The sequence below is a fragment of the Equus asinus genome, chromosome 21 (assembly GCF_041296235.1).
Source record: "Equus asinus isolate D_3611 breed Donkey chromosome 21, EquAss-T2T_v2, whole genome shotgun sequence".
Lineage (NCBI taxonomy): Eukaryota > Metazoa > Chordata > Mammalia > Perissodactyla > Equidae > Equus > Equus asinus.
This window is the reverse complement of record NC_091810.1, coordinates 48,287,240-48,304,464: the sequence shown is the minus strand read 5'-3', so window position 1 is coordinate 48,304,464 and position 17,225 is coordinate 48,287,240. Positions and strand designations below refer to the sequence as shown.

At 53.2% G+C, this 17,225-nt stretch overlaps 1 protein-coding gene across 2 annotated transcripts in view; it reads left to right on the top strand.

Moving 5' to 3' along the window:
- MAPKAPK3 (MAPK activated protein kinase 3) overlaps window positions 1–12,836 on the top strand; it is a 29,607-nt gene extending 16,771 nt beyond the window's left edge. For both annotated transcript variants that reach the window (XM_014840540.3, XM_014840541.3), the window contains exons 3-11: window positions 4,135–4,274; window positions 5,532–5,596; window positions 6,055–6,134; window positions 7,944–8,067; window positions 9,276–9,351; window positions 9,692–9,816; window positions 10,284–10,369; window positions 10,644–10,724; window positions 11,460–12,836. In XM_014840540.3, the coding sequence (XP_014696026.1) occupies window positions 4,135–4,274; window positions 5,532–5,596; window positions 6,055–6,134; window positions 7,944–8,067; window positions 9,276–9,351; window positions 9,692–9,816; window positions 10,284–10,369; window positions 10,644–10,724; window positions 11,460–11,612 (930 nt within the window). In that variant the 3' untranslated portion in view covers window positions 11,613–12,836. The remainder of the gene's footprint in view (window positions 1–4,134; window positions 4,275–5,531; window positions 5,597–6,054; window positions 6,135–7,943; window positions 8,068–9,275; window positions 9,352–9,691; window positions 9,817–10,283; window positions 10,370–10,643; window positions 10,725–11,459) is intronic.
- The last annotated feature ends 4,389 nt before the right edge of the window (window positions 12,837–17,225 follow it).

The following is a 17,225-nucleotide window of genomic DNA, read 5'->3' as shown; positions in this document are numbered from 1 at the left end:
GGTACCAGGTGGCCCTCATCAGGTTCAGGCATTTGGGTGTGGAGACCCAGCGGCTGCTCCATGGGGGCAGTGATGTAGGAATGGGGCTACAGTAAGTACTTTGCAAGAAGCCCCTGACCAGAGATCCCCCTGTGGTCCCCCTCCCACCAATCTAGCCCAAGCCCTGCTGCTTAACATTGGTGAAACAGACCCAGAGAGGCAAAGGACCACCCCAAGTTCACACCAAGAATAGTAGAACCTAGACCTCCTGTCTCCTAGCCCTCTGCTCATTCCCATGCCTAAGAAGATGGGGCTCTTCCTTGGGGGTACCTTTTATGAAGCATAGTGAGGACTCATGTATCTGCATGAATGAAGCCAACTTGTAGCAATGGCCTTGTGGGCTGGAGCAGTTGGGCTGGGCTCCTTGGAAGAGGAAGTTAAGTCTGGTTTACCAGAGGGGTGGGTGAGGTACAGTGGGGAGCAAGTTTGGCCTGGTTGTCATGTCTCTCAATTTTTGAGCCTTTCAGGGTCCTCCTCAATTTAATCTTATTCTGTCCTCATGATGAGTTGTGAGGGTTTTTTCCCTTTGTCCCCACTTTATCAATTTGTTCACTGAATCTACAAATATTAGCTTAGTCAGTGCTTTGTGCCAGGCCCTGTGCCCCAGTACTGGGACCCAGAGGTGACCAGGCAGATTGGCCCTGCCTTTGTGGGCCCATAGTCTGAAGAGGGAGGCAGCATGGTGCTGGCTCAACTGGGGAAACAGCCATGTGATTTGGGATTACTTCCAAATTACTTCCCCTCTCTGTGGTTTAATTTCTCAGTTAAAGAGGGGTGATAATGAAGTCCCTTCCTTCTCATATTTATAAGGTGCTCACAACAGAGCCAGGCACATCGAAAATGCAGTATCTGTATGTGTGTGTGTGTTTGTTTAAAGAGTTATCAAAGGAACCAGCTAATAGTAGGTTGTGAGCAAGTGCTGCACAGGGGGGAGATAAAAAGGGTGATGACGTGGGAGCTTTCTGGGGAGCTGGAAATGTTTTCCATCTTGATGGGGGTGTGGGTCACAGGGGTGTGTGCAATTGTCAAAACTCATTGAACTGGACTCTTGAGAGCTGTGCATTTTACTATATGTAAAGTATACCTCAATAAACAAAGCATATATATAAAGAAAGAAAAATAAAGAGAGAAGGGAGAATGAGAGACGCTTGAGGTCCTCTTTAGACAGAGTGATCAGGGGGGCTTCTGAGAGGGGGTGACATTGGGATGATTCCTGGAAGAGGAGAAGGCTCTGGCTGTGGGGAAGAAAGATGAGGAAACTGAGGTTCTCATAGATTTGGGGCCACATTTGAGGTCAACCTGAGACATCAAGAATGACAGCCCAGGAGATTTCTTGGCAGCTGGGTCTGGGTGGGGTCAGGTCCAGGGCTCTGGCCCCTGTGATCTTCCCTGCAGAGAGGCCAGAGGGGGACATTTATTGTGTTTTCTGGGAGCAACCCTCTCCCCGCCTCTGTGCCTGTTCTCAGGGCCTTGGTACACAGGGAAGGACTATTTTAATCCTTGTGGGAAATGGATTCCTAAATATGGACTGAGTGGGATGGGAGGTGCTGAGAGGCTCTAACCTCAGCAAGGCACAGGGTGCAGGCCCAGGCCAGGAGCCTCTCTGGCCCCTCCTTGGCCTCACCTCCCTCCTCCTTTTCATCTCTCATCTCCTGTCTCCTTCCAGCCCCATGACCTCCCATCCTTTGATTGTTCAGGAGCCCAATGTTTTCTGCTAGGCCCCAGCCAGGGACCTGGTTAACCTGACCTGCTTCTGTTTTCAAGCTGCTTCCAGCCTAGTGGGAGGTACAGAAGCAAAAACCATTGGAGGAGTTTGCTGGGGGACTTTCTAGAGGAGGAGACATCTGAACTGAGGCAGGAAGTTTTCTGAAAAAGAGGGAGTTGGGGCCGGTCTGGTGGCATAGTGGTTAAGTTCGTGTGCTCTACTTCAGTGGCCTGGGGTTCACTGGTTCAGATCCCAGGCATGGACCTACATACCACTCATCAAGCCATACTGTGGCAGCATCCCACATACGGAACAGAGGAACCAGATGGCAACAGAGGAAAAAGAGGAAGATTGGCAGCAGATGTTAGCTCAGGGCAAATCTTCCTCACCAAGGAAATAAAAGGAAGGAGTTGATGCAATGGAGAAGGAAACAGGGCAAGAGTGCACGTGGCAAAGGCATAGAGTGAGGCGTGTTTGTATGTCGTTCTGGCCAGATCAAAATGTGTTCTGGGGCCAGGGGTAGCAGGAAATGAGGTGGGAAAGGGAGGCAAGCCCTGGATGCCAGGGAAGGAGGTGGCCTTTATCTGGAGGGTTGGGGTGGGTATTTAAAAGTAGAGAAGGGCCAGAGAGGGAGAGATGGGGCTGAGGACCCCATCAAAAGTGTTCCAGCTGTGGGCTTGGGATTTTATGTGAGAAGAGAGGACTCCAGTGTATGGGTGAGATGCCAGAAGTAGGGCAGAGTAAGGAGGGGGTTCAGAAGCCAGCCTGGGGGCCCCAACAGGACACAGTCATGTCCGGCTGGGGAAGAGGTGGTGAGGGCCAGGGAAAAGGGTTAGGAGGCCAGGCAGAAAAGCGATACAGAGAGCACAGAGCAGAGAGGGTGGACAGTGCATCTTGGGTCTTGTGGCTAAGGACTGGGGTACCCCTGGCCAGAGCCACCTCAGGACACTGTGGGGGCAAGCTGGTGTGGTAAGTGGAGGTGACTGAGCCTCTGCCCCCAGTGCTGTGAGCAAAAACCTTGTGCTTGGGAGTAGTGTGGGCATGGAACCAAGGGACATTCTGGGAGGCAAAGGCAGCATGAGCAAAGGATCTGTGCTTTCCAGGCTGGGAGTGTCTGCCCACAGCAGCCTCCATGTACACCTTGTCCCAGACTGGGTAATGGAGTAGGGACTCCAGAGCTGGTGGAAGGGCTTCCCCAGCTACCTGTACTGCTAGGCTAGGGTTGAGGGGAGCAGTGCCAGAGGTAGAGGTAACAGCCAGGGGGCAGCAGATGTGAGAGCCCACTGCCTTCCTCCCTGCCCAGTTTACCTTTGTCTAGACAGCTTGATCCCAGAGCCTACCCCACAGAGTGCCCTGGCAGAGGGGAAACCATCCTGTCCAGGGGTGGCCCAGGGTCCTGTGGTACTGAGCAAGATGGCTGATCTGAGCCCCAGTCTTGGGTATCAACCCTGGTCCCCAGCCCAGCTCAGCTAGGAAACAAATGTGGCTAGGCCTTGGGTAAGCAGCCCTGCCAGGGGATGGCTTGTCCCTGCTCTCCCCGTTCTGGGCCACCTCCCCCTGCATGCTGACTTCTCCTCCTCCCCCAATGCCTCCTTTGAGCAGGACTACTCCAGGGCCTTGCTCATTTCCGGTGATTGGCCTTATGGTTGGCAGCCATAGCTCAGGGCTGAGTTAACCTGAGCAAGGATTCTGACACCCGCCCACCTGCTGCCTGCCTTGCTGTGATGCATCCTGTGGGGATGACTCCATTATTACTCCGTTTTACAGAGCTGTGGGCTGCAGCTTGAAGCTGTCAGTATTTGCCTGAGGTCACACCAAGTTATTGGAGGAATTCAGTCCTAAACCCAGATCTCATTCCACTAAGCTATCACCTCTCTCAACTAGGGTACTCTCTGTCCCTAGACTCTGCCTCTGGGTCCACAACCCTTGGACCATTCCATTGTAAAAATGAGGCTCAAGGTGTGTGTGGAGTCCCTGGCCTGGGGTCCCACGGTTGATATTTATCTGACTGCAAAACTCACTCAATTTCCATTTCACTTGCTGCCCCCGGGGAGGAGGGCAGGGACTTCTCTGGCCTCTGAGCCATTCCAAGCTGTGAGCCACCTCCCAGGGCCTCCCTGAGCTAATAGCCAAGCTGCTTGAAGCTGACCCTCAGTCAAGTCCCGTGCTCCAATATGCACAGGTCCAATGTGCTCATTGGACCACAAGTCAGGAAAACCTGGATTTAAATCCTTACTCTGTCCTTCATAAGCTGGGTGACCTCGGGCAAGTCACAATTCTCTCTGAACTTACATGTCCTTGTCCGGAAAGTGAGGGCAGTGGCACCATCTGGGTGGCTGTGGGGGAAGTGGGCTATGAACCTGACACTTTCTATGCCTACCTGCCCTCAGCTCCTGTATGACAGCCCCAAGGCCCGGCAGGAGGTGGACCACCACTGGCAGGCCTCTGGCGGCCCCCACATTGTGCGCATCCTGGACGTATATGAGAACATGCATCACAGCAAGCGCTGTCTCCTCATCGTCATGGAATGGTATGCCGGTCCACCCTGCCTCCATGCCTCACTGCTACCTCTGTGGCCCCCAGGCTCCCGCCATTCTTCCAGGGGCCCTCCCTGTTCTTCAGATAGCAGCTTCAGGAGGCACCCCAGTCCCTGAGGGGTAGTGGAAGGGACAGCTGCAGGCCCTGTCCATGGAGCTGTGCAGCTGGCCACAAGGGCATTCCCACAAGGGCGGGAAGGAAACTACAGGGGCTCTAATATGGCCTCACTGGGTGTGATTTCCACTCTACGAGGAGGGGCTTGAAGAGCTGTCAGAGAAGGCCACCAAGCCCTGAATGTGGGTGGGGGGAAATATGGGGAAGAGAGGGACATATATAGTCCCCTCAGCTTTCTCCTTCCTACCCAGATTTGCGCTCCTATGGTCCCATCAGATGCTGGGTGATCAGGGCCTAGAACCAGGAGCCAGCAGCCTCCTTCACCCTGGGCTTCTCCTGTAGCACTGTGGCTTAGCCCTAGCCTTCCTCAGACCCTGGGTCCTGTGTCTGGGTCTCCAATTCCCCCCCATCTGCCTTTCAAGTCCTCCCCTCACCCTATAGGTTAGCAGCTCTTGAGTCAGATTTGGGGTTCAGATCCTGGCTCTACTCCCCACTAGCCGTGTGACCTTGGGCAGCTGTTAACCTCTCTGAATCTTTGTAACTTCCATGTAAAATATGGAAGAAGATCTTAATGTAGCATTCACCGTATGCTTGACTCCAATCTAAGTGCTCCATGTGTATTGCTTATTCAGACTTCACGACTCGGTGAGGTTGATGCCATAATCCCCATTTTGTAAAAGAGGAAGCTGAGGCACAGAGAGGTGAAGGGACCATCCCAGGGTCACATAGCAGTGCACACGAAGTGTTTGCCCAGGGCACAGCACATGGTAGGTGCTCAGAAAACAGTGGTCATGATGACGATAATTGACATCTCATTCCTTATTTGGGTAAACTGAAACTTGGTTGGGGATGGGGTACCCAAGCTCCAGCCAGGTGGGGGCAGTGCCACTGGGAACACAGGGGCTCCCTGGTGAGATCTGAGCCCACCACCCTTCCCTAGTTCTAAGAGTTCAGCTCAACCCACCCAAGCTGACAACCACCCATGCACCAGGCTCTGCAAGGTACAGGAAGGCTGACAGTCACTATTCTCTAGGGAAAGAGCTGCAGGGCCTGAGGCCTGGCCCCATGATTCAGGACAGGGGCAGGTTGATGCCTGATTCTCCCCCTCCCTGCTTACAGTCACCTTCTCTTACAGCATGGAAGGTGGTGAGTTGTTCAGCAGGATTCAGGAGCGTGGCGACCAGGCTTTCACTGAGAGAGGTACATGCATGCAGCTGGACCAGTGGGGCTGAGATAGATCACACAGAGTTACTGTGTGTTACTGGGCAAGGCCCTGCTCCTCTCTATGCCTCAGTCTCCTCAGCTGAATAAGAGAGGGTGTTACAGAGTGCCCATACCCCAAGGGGTTCTGTAAGTCTGTGACACCTTGTTGCAAATGGACTCTCCACAGCCTTGGGATGGAGACCTCAAAGCCTCTTGGTGCCAACTATCAGTTGAGCTGGGGAGAGGTAGCCCAGGTCTGAGGAAAGAGGTCCAGGTGGGCTGGGAACGTCCCCAGAGGAGATGAGGGTGACTGGGGTGGGGGAATGGGATGGGGTTCCTGGGTGGCAGGAGTACTGTCGCCATCTTACACTGTCACAGGGGAGATGATAGAGTGGGGATTCCCAGGCTGCTTGACTTTTGACTGGCATCACTGACTCCCTCCTCTCTGTCTGCAGAAGCTGCAGAGATCATGCGAGATATTGGCACTGCCATTCAGTTCCTGCATAGCCAGAACATCGCCCACAGAGACGTCAAGGTAAGGCTCCAGGACCCAGGTTGGGGGACCAAGGAGGGGAGTATCATCCACAATTCCTGATGGCTTCCAGCACCCACTAGATGGAGGCCAAGTTCCTTGATTGGCACTCAAGGCCTCTGCCTCCTGGCTCAGACTGCTCTTCTCAGCCTCTTCTCCCATGGTTCTAGCATACTCATTCTGCTCTTGCCAGATGGGTCTCCTTGTTTCCTTCAAACACTGTGTAATCCCAATAGCCATAAGAATAACTGAGTGCCTACCTCAAGCCAGTAGGCCCTGACAAGCATCTCATTTAATCCTCACCTAACCCTATGAGATATATGCTATTACCCATTTTACAGATGAGGAAACTAAGGCTCAGAGATTAAGTATTAAGTGTGTTGCCTAAGGCTGCAGTTGTTGTGCTGGGATTCATTCATTCATTTGTTCATTCACAATTACATCGTGAACATGTAATGTGCCAGGCCTCAGACTGGGGCTGCCTGGGACACTGTTGGGGCTTCTGTGAAGTAACAGCCATAGTTTCAACAGATTAGGCCCTCTACTGCCAGCAATTTAAGGGAAAGAAGCCATGCTGGGAGGCAAGGAGGAAGGAGCAGAGGCAGTCCCTGGGCCTGCTTGCCCTTTCAGTGGATGGGCTTCAGAGATATTCTTGAAGCTCAGCTCTCCAAATTTCCTGTCCAGAGAGCACTGGGTCTTAGAGGTCATCAGGATCAGACAGATGAAATGCAAGCTGAGGCAGCCCCATATACACATGCGTGTACATGCCAGTCATCATCAGAGCAGAATCTGCAAGTCCTGGGCCCTCTGCCCCAAACCCAGAGCATTACCTCCCTAGGCTTATCTCCTCCTGAGCCTGGGCAGAGGAGAGCTGAGGGTCCAGCTGCTACATCAGGTCTTTCACCTGGCTGAGCATTGCCAACGCATACAGTTATCCTTTGATTCTTGATAGACGTGGAACCACGACATATTCACCTTTGGAAATCTTGCTTTATTTTGGCCATGGTTTCCTTTTTTTCCCAAGGGGAGCAAAGCCTTCTGGAGAGGATATTTTCCCTTGTGTAGACCAAACCTGCTTCCCTGTTTTTATCCCAGTCCAAGGTCAGATCATCTCAAGTAAAGCCTAAGAAATAGCTTTCACTGGCTCCAGACTGGAACTCCATCTGACACCCCGTCCTTCTGTCCCAGCTCTGTTTGAGGGTCTCTCCTGCTCCTCTCCATGGGCCTAGGTCTACCCATTCATTAAAAACCAGCTTCAAGGCTGCCTCCTCCATGCAGACCTCCCCACTGCCCTCGTTTCTCAGGCCTCTTTTTCCTCTGCAACCAAGAACTGCCTCTGTGCAGTTCCTGGGGCCTAGGCAGTGGGGGCTTCTCCTTGAGCAACCTCAGGTGGGGATGCTCTGCTGGCTCATTCTGGGTTGGGTGCAGAACATATGCTTGGCAACACTGGCTCATGAGCAGCCTACCTTCCCCCTAGAACCCTCATTTTGGCATTTCATGGCAGCATCACCAACTTGGGCTCAGAAGTTCCTGTCCCTGGGCTCTCTGTGACACTTGGTTATTCACAGCCTTGGCTGAACACCTGCCTCAGTTTCCCCTCTTGGAAAGGAAGTATTACCTCCCAGCCACCTTGGTCTTCCATATTTGGCTCATGTTGTTTGTGGCCAAGGCCCAGGTCTTTTTAATGAGACGGACCTGGATCCTCCTGCATCGATTGGGGTGAGATGGGGAGGAAGTCTGGCTGAAGATCACCTTGGGACTCTGCCACCCTGGTGGCTAACTCTAGACCAATGTTTTCTCTTCCTGGCTCAGCCTGAAAACCTGCTCTACACGTCCAAGGAGAAAGATGCAGTGCTCAAGCTCACTGACTTTGGCTTTGCCAAGGAGACTACCCAAAATGCGCTGCAGACACCCTGCTACACTCCTTATTATGTGGGTGAGTCCTTGGGACATGGTTTGTACCTCCCTACCCCCAGTGGACCCTGCTGTGGTGTGGGACAGCTGGTGGGTTGCAGAAGCCAAAGGGTTAAAGCCCAGTAAGGAGGGAGGGGAGGACTCTGACTGTATGGAGGCGGTGACGTGGGGGGCCGGAGGCTGCAAAAATATTCTCCCAAACTTCAGCTTCTGCTTTTGAAAATAGATCCAGGAAAATTCTGGCTGTGGCCTGTGAGCTGAATGACATCACAGCAGCTCTAAATATATACGTGATAAAAGGCTGCCATCAGCTCGGGACGGAGCCCAACCATGGTTGTTTTTCTCCAGTTTTTATCTTCCTGGGATTCATATTCAGAAAGTGGGCAGGCCTTTCCTCCTACAGTAGAGGGATACAGGGCACCAGCCACCTGCCTTGCGGGAGAGAGTCCCTTAGGCCAGGGCATGGATGGGACTTGGGGGTGTACACATTCTCATGCTTCCTGGAAAGCTCCCTGGTGCCCTGTGAGTGGGCAGCCCCCAGACTTGGAGAAGCCCCTGCTGAAAGTGCCCTTTACCTGAGTGGGGTGATGACTCACTCTACAGAGGGCTCTTTTCCCACAGGAGAGGCCTTCCAAGAAAGCTCCTTAATGGGGTGGGAAGCCCCCTGAGACAGCTGAAATTGCACTCCTTTTACCAGGACAAGTTTTGCAATATTTTGACTTAGAGATCTTCTGGCCTACTCATCTCATTGCACAGTTGGGAAAACCAGACCAAGGCCCCATGGAATGGTAGCCAAGCTGACCTTGGAACCCAGAGCCCTGCCTCCAGCCCCTCCCTGCCATGACCTAGGCTGTGCGGTTAGGGAGGCAAGGGACTCAGGGAAGCTGATGGGCTGAGGCCCTCTCGCCTATGGCAGGACCCCTCCAAGCCCCAGACTGGCCTTCTCTCCCTCTCCTCCCTCACCAAGGCTGAGTCTGGCCCAAAGGAGCTAGGAGGGTATCATTCCTTACAGCCCAGCCTAAAAGTGAGTTTATTTTTTCTGGGAGCTATTTTTCCTCCCCCAACTTCACACACATGCTGCCTTCCCAGAAGGTGCCAGACACCAGTCTGCTCTGCCCCACCCACCCCCAGCCTGGGCACCTACTCCCCACCTTGCTCAGGCTTCAGGCTCCCGCCTGGCCTCCAAGACCCTTGGGGCTGAGAGCCCACCTGTGCCCTCTGCCCTGGTAGCTCCTGAGGTCCTGGGTCCAGAGAAGTATGACAAGTCGTGTGACATGTGGTCTCTGGGTGTCATCATGTACATTCTGTGAGTACCACCACCTCCACCTCCTGCACCCCCCATGAACCTCAGTTCCACTTCTGCTGCCCCCCCCCACCCCCAACCTTGGTGAGGGCCTTGAGTGGGTCACTCCTCATGCAGACTGCCCTTCCCTTTTGGTCATGGACACCCCTCCTTCAGGCTGCCTGAAGGCCTCCCCATGCCAAAGGCAAATGGCATTCCTAGGATGACCTGGGAGTCCAGAGGGCTGCTATTATTCCTGTGGTTTCTGGCTGTCTGTCTCCCTAGTCAGGGACTTGGGGAGGAGAATGGGTCCACTCTGACGCTGCCCCCACACCTGTGCCAAATGACCTCCGCCCTTCCCCAGCCTGTGCGGCTTCCCGCCCTTCTACTCCAACACGGGCCAGGCCATCTCCCCAGGGATGAAGAGGAGGATCCGCCTGGGCCAGTATGGCTTCCCCAATCCTGAGTGGTCGGAGGTCTCTGAGGATGGTGAGTGAACCTCTCTGCCCCAGCTTGCCCCGTTAAACCCCATCAGCCTTCATTCTGGGAGATACAGCTTTGGTGTCAAACTAATTTATGTTCAAATCCTGGATCCCCCATATCCCAGCTGTGTGACCCTAGGGTCAAAAAGACCCTAATCTTTTTGAACCTCAGTTTCTATATCTGCTAAATGGGCTCAAAACTTGCCTCCTCAAAACTTCCCCTAACTCCTGTTGCTCATTCTTATTTTCCCTTTGGGGACCACAAACATGTCTGCCCTGAGTCTGTTATCTATTGCTGGTTAACAGATTACCCCCAATGCTTAGTGGCTTAAAACAGGAAACAATGACCAGCCCATTGTTTCTGTGGGTTAGGAATTTGGGAGCATATGCAGAGCTTGTGGTCTACGTGGAGAGATGGGGTGATGACTGGCTCTGAGGAACTTTGCAACCTCACCACTCCCCTCTCTTCCCCAGCCAAGCAGCTGATCCGCCTCTTGCTGAAGACGGACCCCACAGAGAGGCTGACCATCACGCAGTTCATGAACCATCCTTGGATCAATGTGAGCTCCTCCTCATCCTGTGGCTGGCAGGGTGGAGAGCTGGAACAGGGCTGCCAGGCAGGAGGTTGATGGCTCTGGAGGCCCTGGCATGGTCCACAGATGTGTAGTAGTGCCCCACCTACACCCTGACTTTGCCACTATTCCAGTCAAGCTCCTTTATCTCCCTGAGCCTTGGTTTCCCCATCTGAGACTGGGAGAAAGGGAGTGGGTGGAGGAGCTAGTGCTGTCCTAGGTGCCTGCAGGTTCTAATCCATGGGCTTGGGGCTCCTTTCAGCAATCAATGGTGGTGCCGCAGACCCCACTTCACACGGCCCGAGTGCTACAGGAAGACAAAGACCACTGGGATGAAGTTAAGGTGGGTGGACTCTGCCCCGGTCTCCTTGTATGTTCCAGGGTTTTGGAAAAAGTGACTCCAGGGTAATGGCTACCCAGAGCTTGGGTCTTCGGCCCTTCCCCCATACCTGGAGCACAAGGTGTCAGTGACTGCAACAGTGGTCCACCATGGCACTCAAAGCATTGGGCTGCACTACCCTATTCAGGGAGGTGCTCCTGATTCACTCCTTCAGTGAAGAGGGGCTTTGGGCCAGGGGTTCATTGAAGGGGTTTTGGTCCCAAGCTTTGGCCATAACGCCTCTTATAGTCTATGACATTTGGGAGGGTGGTCAGCCTGGTTTTAGGCTCAGCAGAGACCAGGTTTGAGCATATGGAGCAGCAGCTCAGAGCCCCAGGGCACCCACGTACAATCTTCAGGCCCCAGTGCCCTGAGTGCCCAACAAGATGGCCTTCCCTGCAGGCCTTGTGGTTCTGAACAGGTGACATTGATCTAGGTCCTTGTCCTATCTACCCTTGGTGTGTCCTAGGAAGTCTCCATACTTTCTGTGCCTTAGTGGATAAACTCAGTGTCCACAACAAAGGACTATAGTGAGGATTATGTGACTCAAAGAGATGAGCCCAGCACTGGGCACACAGTGGGCACTTGGGCAGCAAAGGTTGTCACTGCCATCACTGTCATTACTAAGTGGCTGCCCAGGCAGGACGGTGATGGCTCTTGACGTCAGTGCATACTGACCTGCCCTATACCTGTCGCCAGGAGGAGATGACCAGTGCTCTGGCAACCATGCGGGTGGACTATGACCAGGTGAAGATCAAGGACCTGAAGACCTCTAACAACCGGCTCCTCAACAAGCGGAGGAAGAAGCAGGGAGGCAGCTCCTCGGCCTCACAGGGCTGCAACAACCAGTAGCTCATGGGGCCTTGGAGGAGCTGGCCTCTCAGCCTGGGGGACAGACTGGAGTGTGCTGAAGCCCTGACCCCCCAGCACCCAGGGTCATTTTTTTAACAAAAGGATTATTTTGTTGTGTTTTAATGTGTCACTTGGAACTTCAGGATGGGGGACCATGACCCCAAACCTCCTTGGGAACCCCAGAGAGGGGCCAGAGCATGGGGGCCAGGGAGCCACCTGCTATAGCTGTAGCCCCTTTGGCCAGAGTGGCCCGAGTGAGCCAGGGCTCAGTCCTGCCCTGGGGCATGGCCTTAGACTTCTGGGCCAGTGGGAGTTGTGGCTTCCCTCCTTCCATGGAGACACTCCCATGTAGGGTAGGCAGATGGGCCTGGCCCTGGGAAAGGCATCCGGCCATTGGTTGCCATGGTGACCAGGGATAGAGTTGCTGTCTGTGAATGCTGAGTGAGTGAGCAAGGGAGAGAGAAGACGCAATTGAGGTTCTGCCTCTGTCTTCTCGGGGAGGCTGATCTCCCTCACACTGCTTGCCCCTCTCAGGCTCCCCACTCTTTGGTGTCCCTGAGGCAATAGGGTTAGTCTGCCTGCCTCCTGGGTGGTTCAGCCCTGTCTTGCTGCAATCCCATCCCACAGGGCCCTTGGAGCTCTCCCTCCATGGAGTCCCTGGGCCCAGCCATCCTGTTACTACCTACCCCCTACCCAAAGAGTGGCCTCTCATCTCAACTGAGGGTGGGAGGTATTTTTAACCTTTTTCTACTGTGGAAAATGTTACTGTGACAAAAGCCATCACAGGATCCCAGACAGGACTCCATAATGGTTCATCTTCCACTCTGTCCTGATGGATGACAGGGGCTGTCTCTTGGTGTATTTTTATGAGAGTGGATGGCTGGGGGTAGGGCCAAGAGGCTCCCCATTAATCAGGGGTCTCTTTCTATATTCCGGGTGAGACCTGAGGCTGCTGACTGATGCTTAGAAGGTCTGGCCCTGGCTTCAGCCTGAGTCAGAGCAGAGAGGGTCCCTTCCTTGCTGGTTCAGGCTTACCTAGCCCCCCACTGCCCAGGGTAGCCTTCGAGTGCTAAGTGCCTGATATGGGCCTGATAAGTGCCTGACACTCAGGTTTCTGGTTCCTGACCCCTCTCACACTGGCTGGGAAACCCCAGACCACATCAGATAGGACAACACTGCTGAATTTTACATCCAGATATTAATAAACACCATTTTGGCATTTTCTTCTGCCTCCTGGGTTTCTCTTTGTCTACGTGAGTGGACAAAAGTGGCCCAAGGGCAGGTGCTCATGCCTACTAGTGATTTCACCCCTCCTGGAGAGGGTGCCTCAGTCCTAGTAAGCATGCCAGGCTGAGTCCAGGGCCACTGTGGCCTCGCCAGGCATGGAAAGGTCAGAAGAGCTGAGGGATGGCAGCTGCCCGATGCCACCAGCTCTGCGCTGCTCTGGTGCACTGTGTGTGTGACACCCACCCCCCCGCCCCGTGTGCGCTAGCGTCTGCCCACAGTGGCCACCCTCAGCTGCGTGCCAGCCTGCTGAAGGGCGGGCAGAGTGCCTGCTGCAGCGCTGAGCTATTTTCAGAAGCTGCCAGATTTCATTTGGCAGCGAGAATGTCGGGGAGGGGAGGAGGCGGGACGCTGGAGACTGTCTTTTGACTACTCCAGCAACAGAGCACTCTCAGCCCTGGGGAGCCCTTGTAGGCAGCCTTGAGGGGGGCCCTGACTGTGGCATGTTCCCCCAGCTCCTATCTCGAAAACTCCCAGTTTTCCAAGAGCTCATCTGGCACCCACAGCACTCCCTTCTCCACCCACTTCCCCTCAGGGTGTGGGGGAGGGTGTGGTGATGTTAGAAGGCAGGAATAGGCACACACTCCTGAGATGTGCTGCTTCCTAGCCTGGCGACCTTGGATAAGTCCCCCAACTTTCCCAACTCAATTTCCTTAACTCTATAGTGGGGATGATAGTGCCCACCCGGTAGAATCATCAGGGGGATCTGGGCAGATGATGTGTGTGAGGTACTTAGCGGGGTGCCTGGTGCATAATTGGCATCCAGCACCCATTTGCAACCCCAGCATCCTTAGCCATCAGGAAGGAGAGAAATACCTAAAGTTGCTCAAGGGAGAAGCAATCCAGCCTCAAATCTACCTCTGGGACTTTCCACCTGGAAAATTAGGTCTTCTCTACCCATGGGGTCTCACTCCCAAGGGCCTGCTCTCCAGAGCAGCATCATATGGGTTTCCTGGGCCTCAGTTCCAGCCCTGGGCTTTAAAGAGAGGGGCAACTCTTCTGAAGGGCCCTTGGGCTCCCCAGATGAATTCTAGGGGCCTTACAAAGCCTGTGGTTCAAACCAGCCCTTGTCGTGTACTCCATCCAGTGAAATGCTGGCCAGATGCAAAGGCAGATAGATTCTCTCTAGTCACAAAGCTGCAAGGGAGCAGACAAACTCCACTTGGCTACTGAGCACCACTTTGCCTGAGACTGGTGTTGGGTGCCAGGCAGGCCACTCATGGGAGAGAAGGACAAAATATCACACAAGTAAGTATTGAATCATGGGCTTGATATGGTCTGTGAAGGAAGGAAGTGGCTTGAGAAGGAGCTGTCATGGGACAGTTTAAACCAAAGAGGGAATTTATGCACCGCAGTGGCTAGGGAGGGTGCCTGATAGGTCACAGGATTGAAGGCAGAACTGCAGAGACCAGGGCCTTAGGGACAGAGGGACTCTGCACCCTTCAGCTCTGCCTGTCTGTGCTTCTCCCTGGGGCTAGCCTGGATCTTCTGCCTGCACAGCCTTCTCCACGTGCAAGACCACGGCTGCAGCAGCCTCAGAGGGAGGCACTTGCTCAGATGTCTGCATGCCAGTCCCAGGGAAAGAGTCTTATTGGCCATATTTGGCCCGTTGCTGTTGTGGGGGAGGGGCATGCCCCTTCCTGTGACTGGAAACAGAGATAGTTAGCAGAGGAGAGGATGGAAGGATTGCCCCCATGTCTCCCACATCTGCTTGGTGGCCACTTCTAGGAGCCCATGAGGAGTCTGGCCCAGCGACAAGCCCAACCCAGGGCCTGACCCCTTGATGTCTGGCATCAGGTGCAGCTCCCACAAGCCAAGGCCTCAGTGTGGCTGCTGTGAAATGGGAGCAAATTCCTGACAATCACTTGGTATCAGGTGAACTAAGAAACCAAATGGCCACACGTTCACATCCACCTGTTCAGACACAGGTATTTCATGGGCTCCATGGAGCTTCCCTGGGAACTTTCAATAAAGAATCCATAAGAGGCAAATACACGTGTGTGCGCATGTGTGTATGACATTTCTTTGCAGTGATACTCCCCCTGACCCAGCGGACAGCAGAGTTCTCTGTCTTGCAAACCTGGTGCTGGCTGGCTTCCAGCGGCCTGGCTCATTGCTATTCCACACCAGCTCCTCTCCGCCCTCAATTCAGCCCCTCCACTGCAGCATCAGAATTGAGTCTCAAAATGCAGCTTGCTGCAACCTCTGCAGGGGTCTCAATGCTTCCAGGCCTGCTTGAAACTCTGTCTCACTGGCGAGCATGGGGATGGGGCACAGGACCTGAGTAGCTGTGTCTGGAACTGGCTGCCTTGGGCTATGCCTTTGCATCACAGCTCATAGCTGCCACCAAACCCAGGGTAAAATTCTTCCCTTTGTCCTACTGGGCAGCCAGCATGTTCACCCCTTGGAATGGAGGCCAGCAGGCAAGGAAGGTTTTGGGAAGCCTACCTCCCACCCTGTGTGTGGGGTGGGGTGGGGTTATTTAGAGCTGGGAGACTTGAGCTTTGGTTTACATGAGGCCTTGGGCAAGGCTGTTCCACAGATTTTTGAGGCTCCCCATCAGTAAAATGAGACATCGATTAATCAAGGCCAGATCCTTCTGGCATCCTTGGCAGACATGCTGCCACCCGTTGATGAATTGTGAGAATGCTGTATGGTCTCACACACTTTGCTGGGCCTCAGTTTTGTTTCGTTTTTCTTTTGTTTTTAAATTTTATTTTTGGGAGGGGCCTCAGTTTTCTTATCTCTTAAAATGGGAATAATCCTTACAAGAGTGGTGATAAACAAATGGCAAGCAATAGGATGTGTTGGAGTATATGAGGAAACCATTTGGTGTAAAACTAATTTGGCCTAAGTTGAGCATGCATTGTATATCTGCTTTAAGCATTTGCTATGTCCCAAAGATAAGAACAAATGCCCTTAAGCTAAAGGTGCAACTTTCCCCACATTGGCATTTCCTTGAGGATAAGCATCTCCCCCTAGTCTAGAAATTGATTGCTGCACTCACCTGTGACCACTCAGCTCAAGACAACAGACCCGCTACCTGCAGTGTTCATCAAGATAGCAGAACTACTACCTGCTGTGTCCATCAATCACTGTGCTGACAGGGCAATCTTGTGACTATTGTAAAAGTGACTTTTCAATCATTTGTGATACATGCTCTTTGACTGTAACCACTCTGGACACCCTCACTTTGGAGTGCTCCATTCCTTTGTGGAAGGACTCTCTCGGGCTATATGGTCCTCAAATCTGGCTCATAATAAACTCATCCCAATTTTGATTTATAGATTGGTAATGGATTATTTGTGTTGACAGTAGGCAGGGCTGCAGTGGAGAAGGGGAACAGGGTGGCCAAGCCCAAAGGCCCTGGTCACTAGTACAGCCCAAGTGTCTGCTAGTTGACACACCAAGAAGCCAGCACTCTGCCAGTTCTGCTTTCACTCCGTTTCTCCTGACCAGGAGGAGGGAGACGGTGACTCAAGGAACCAGTTTCCTGGAGCTCAGAGCAGCTATCAGAGCAGGTTAATTAGGGTGTAGGGCCACCTGCTGGTCACCCGGGTGAGCATTCAGTAGATGCCTACTGTGTGCCAGAGCCTGAGGAAGCTGTGGTACTGTCTGGGTAGGGGGGAAGACCACAATCTCATAATGAACAGCTACCATTTACTAAGTACCTACTGTGTGCTCGGGCTTTGCTGGGGCTTTACATGGGTCATCCCACTTAGTCCTCACATTGCCATCTAATGCCTGGAGAAACTGAAGCTCAAGCTACTGCTCTTTTTGCTAGAGGAGAGTAGAGGAAGGAATGCTTCTTTTGGCTGGGGACAATCATAGAAGGCTTCCCAGAAGTGGTGACATGCAAATCTGAATGGCAAGCCAGATTTGGATAGACAAAGATTTGAGAAAAGGGATTCCAGCTGGCAGGTATAAGGTGAGGCAAGGAGAGGAGGCAGGAATGGGATGTACCTGTGTGAAGAACAGAAAACAAGTCTGTTTACTGGGTGAGAGGCAGCCATGGCAAGAAGTTCTCTCATTTCGTCATCCCATCTCCTGCAGGAAGTCAGGGTGGGAATCTCAGGGGTGAGACAGTGGGCATCCGGTGGCAGCTTCTCCTTCTTAGTTCTCCAGGGCAATCTCATGTGTGGCGAATGCATTCTCCCCTCCCCGCATACACATGTGCCTCCCCTAAAGATATACCCAGCTTTTAATGCTGATTTGTCAAACAATCTGTCTACCTCCTCTTGCTGCTGTGGCATTTTCAGGTGGTTCCAGAGTTGGTTGTCGGGGGCCAGATCTTTTCATATTGGACTCCCTAGACCCTCAGAATGTCAT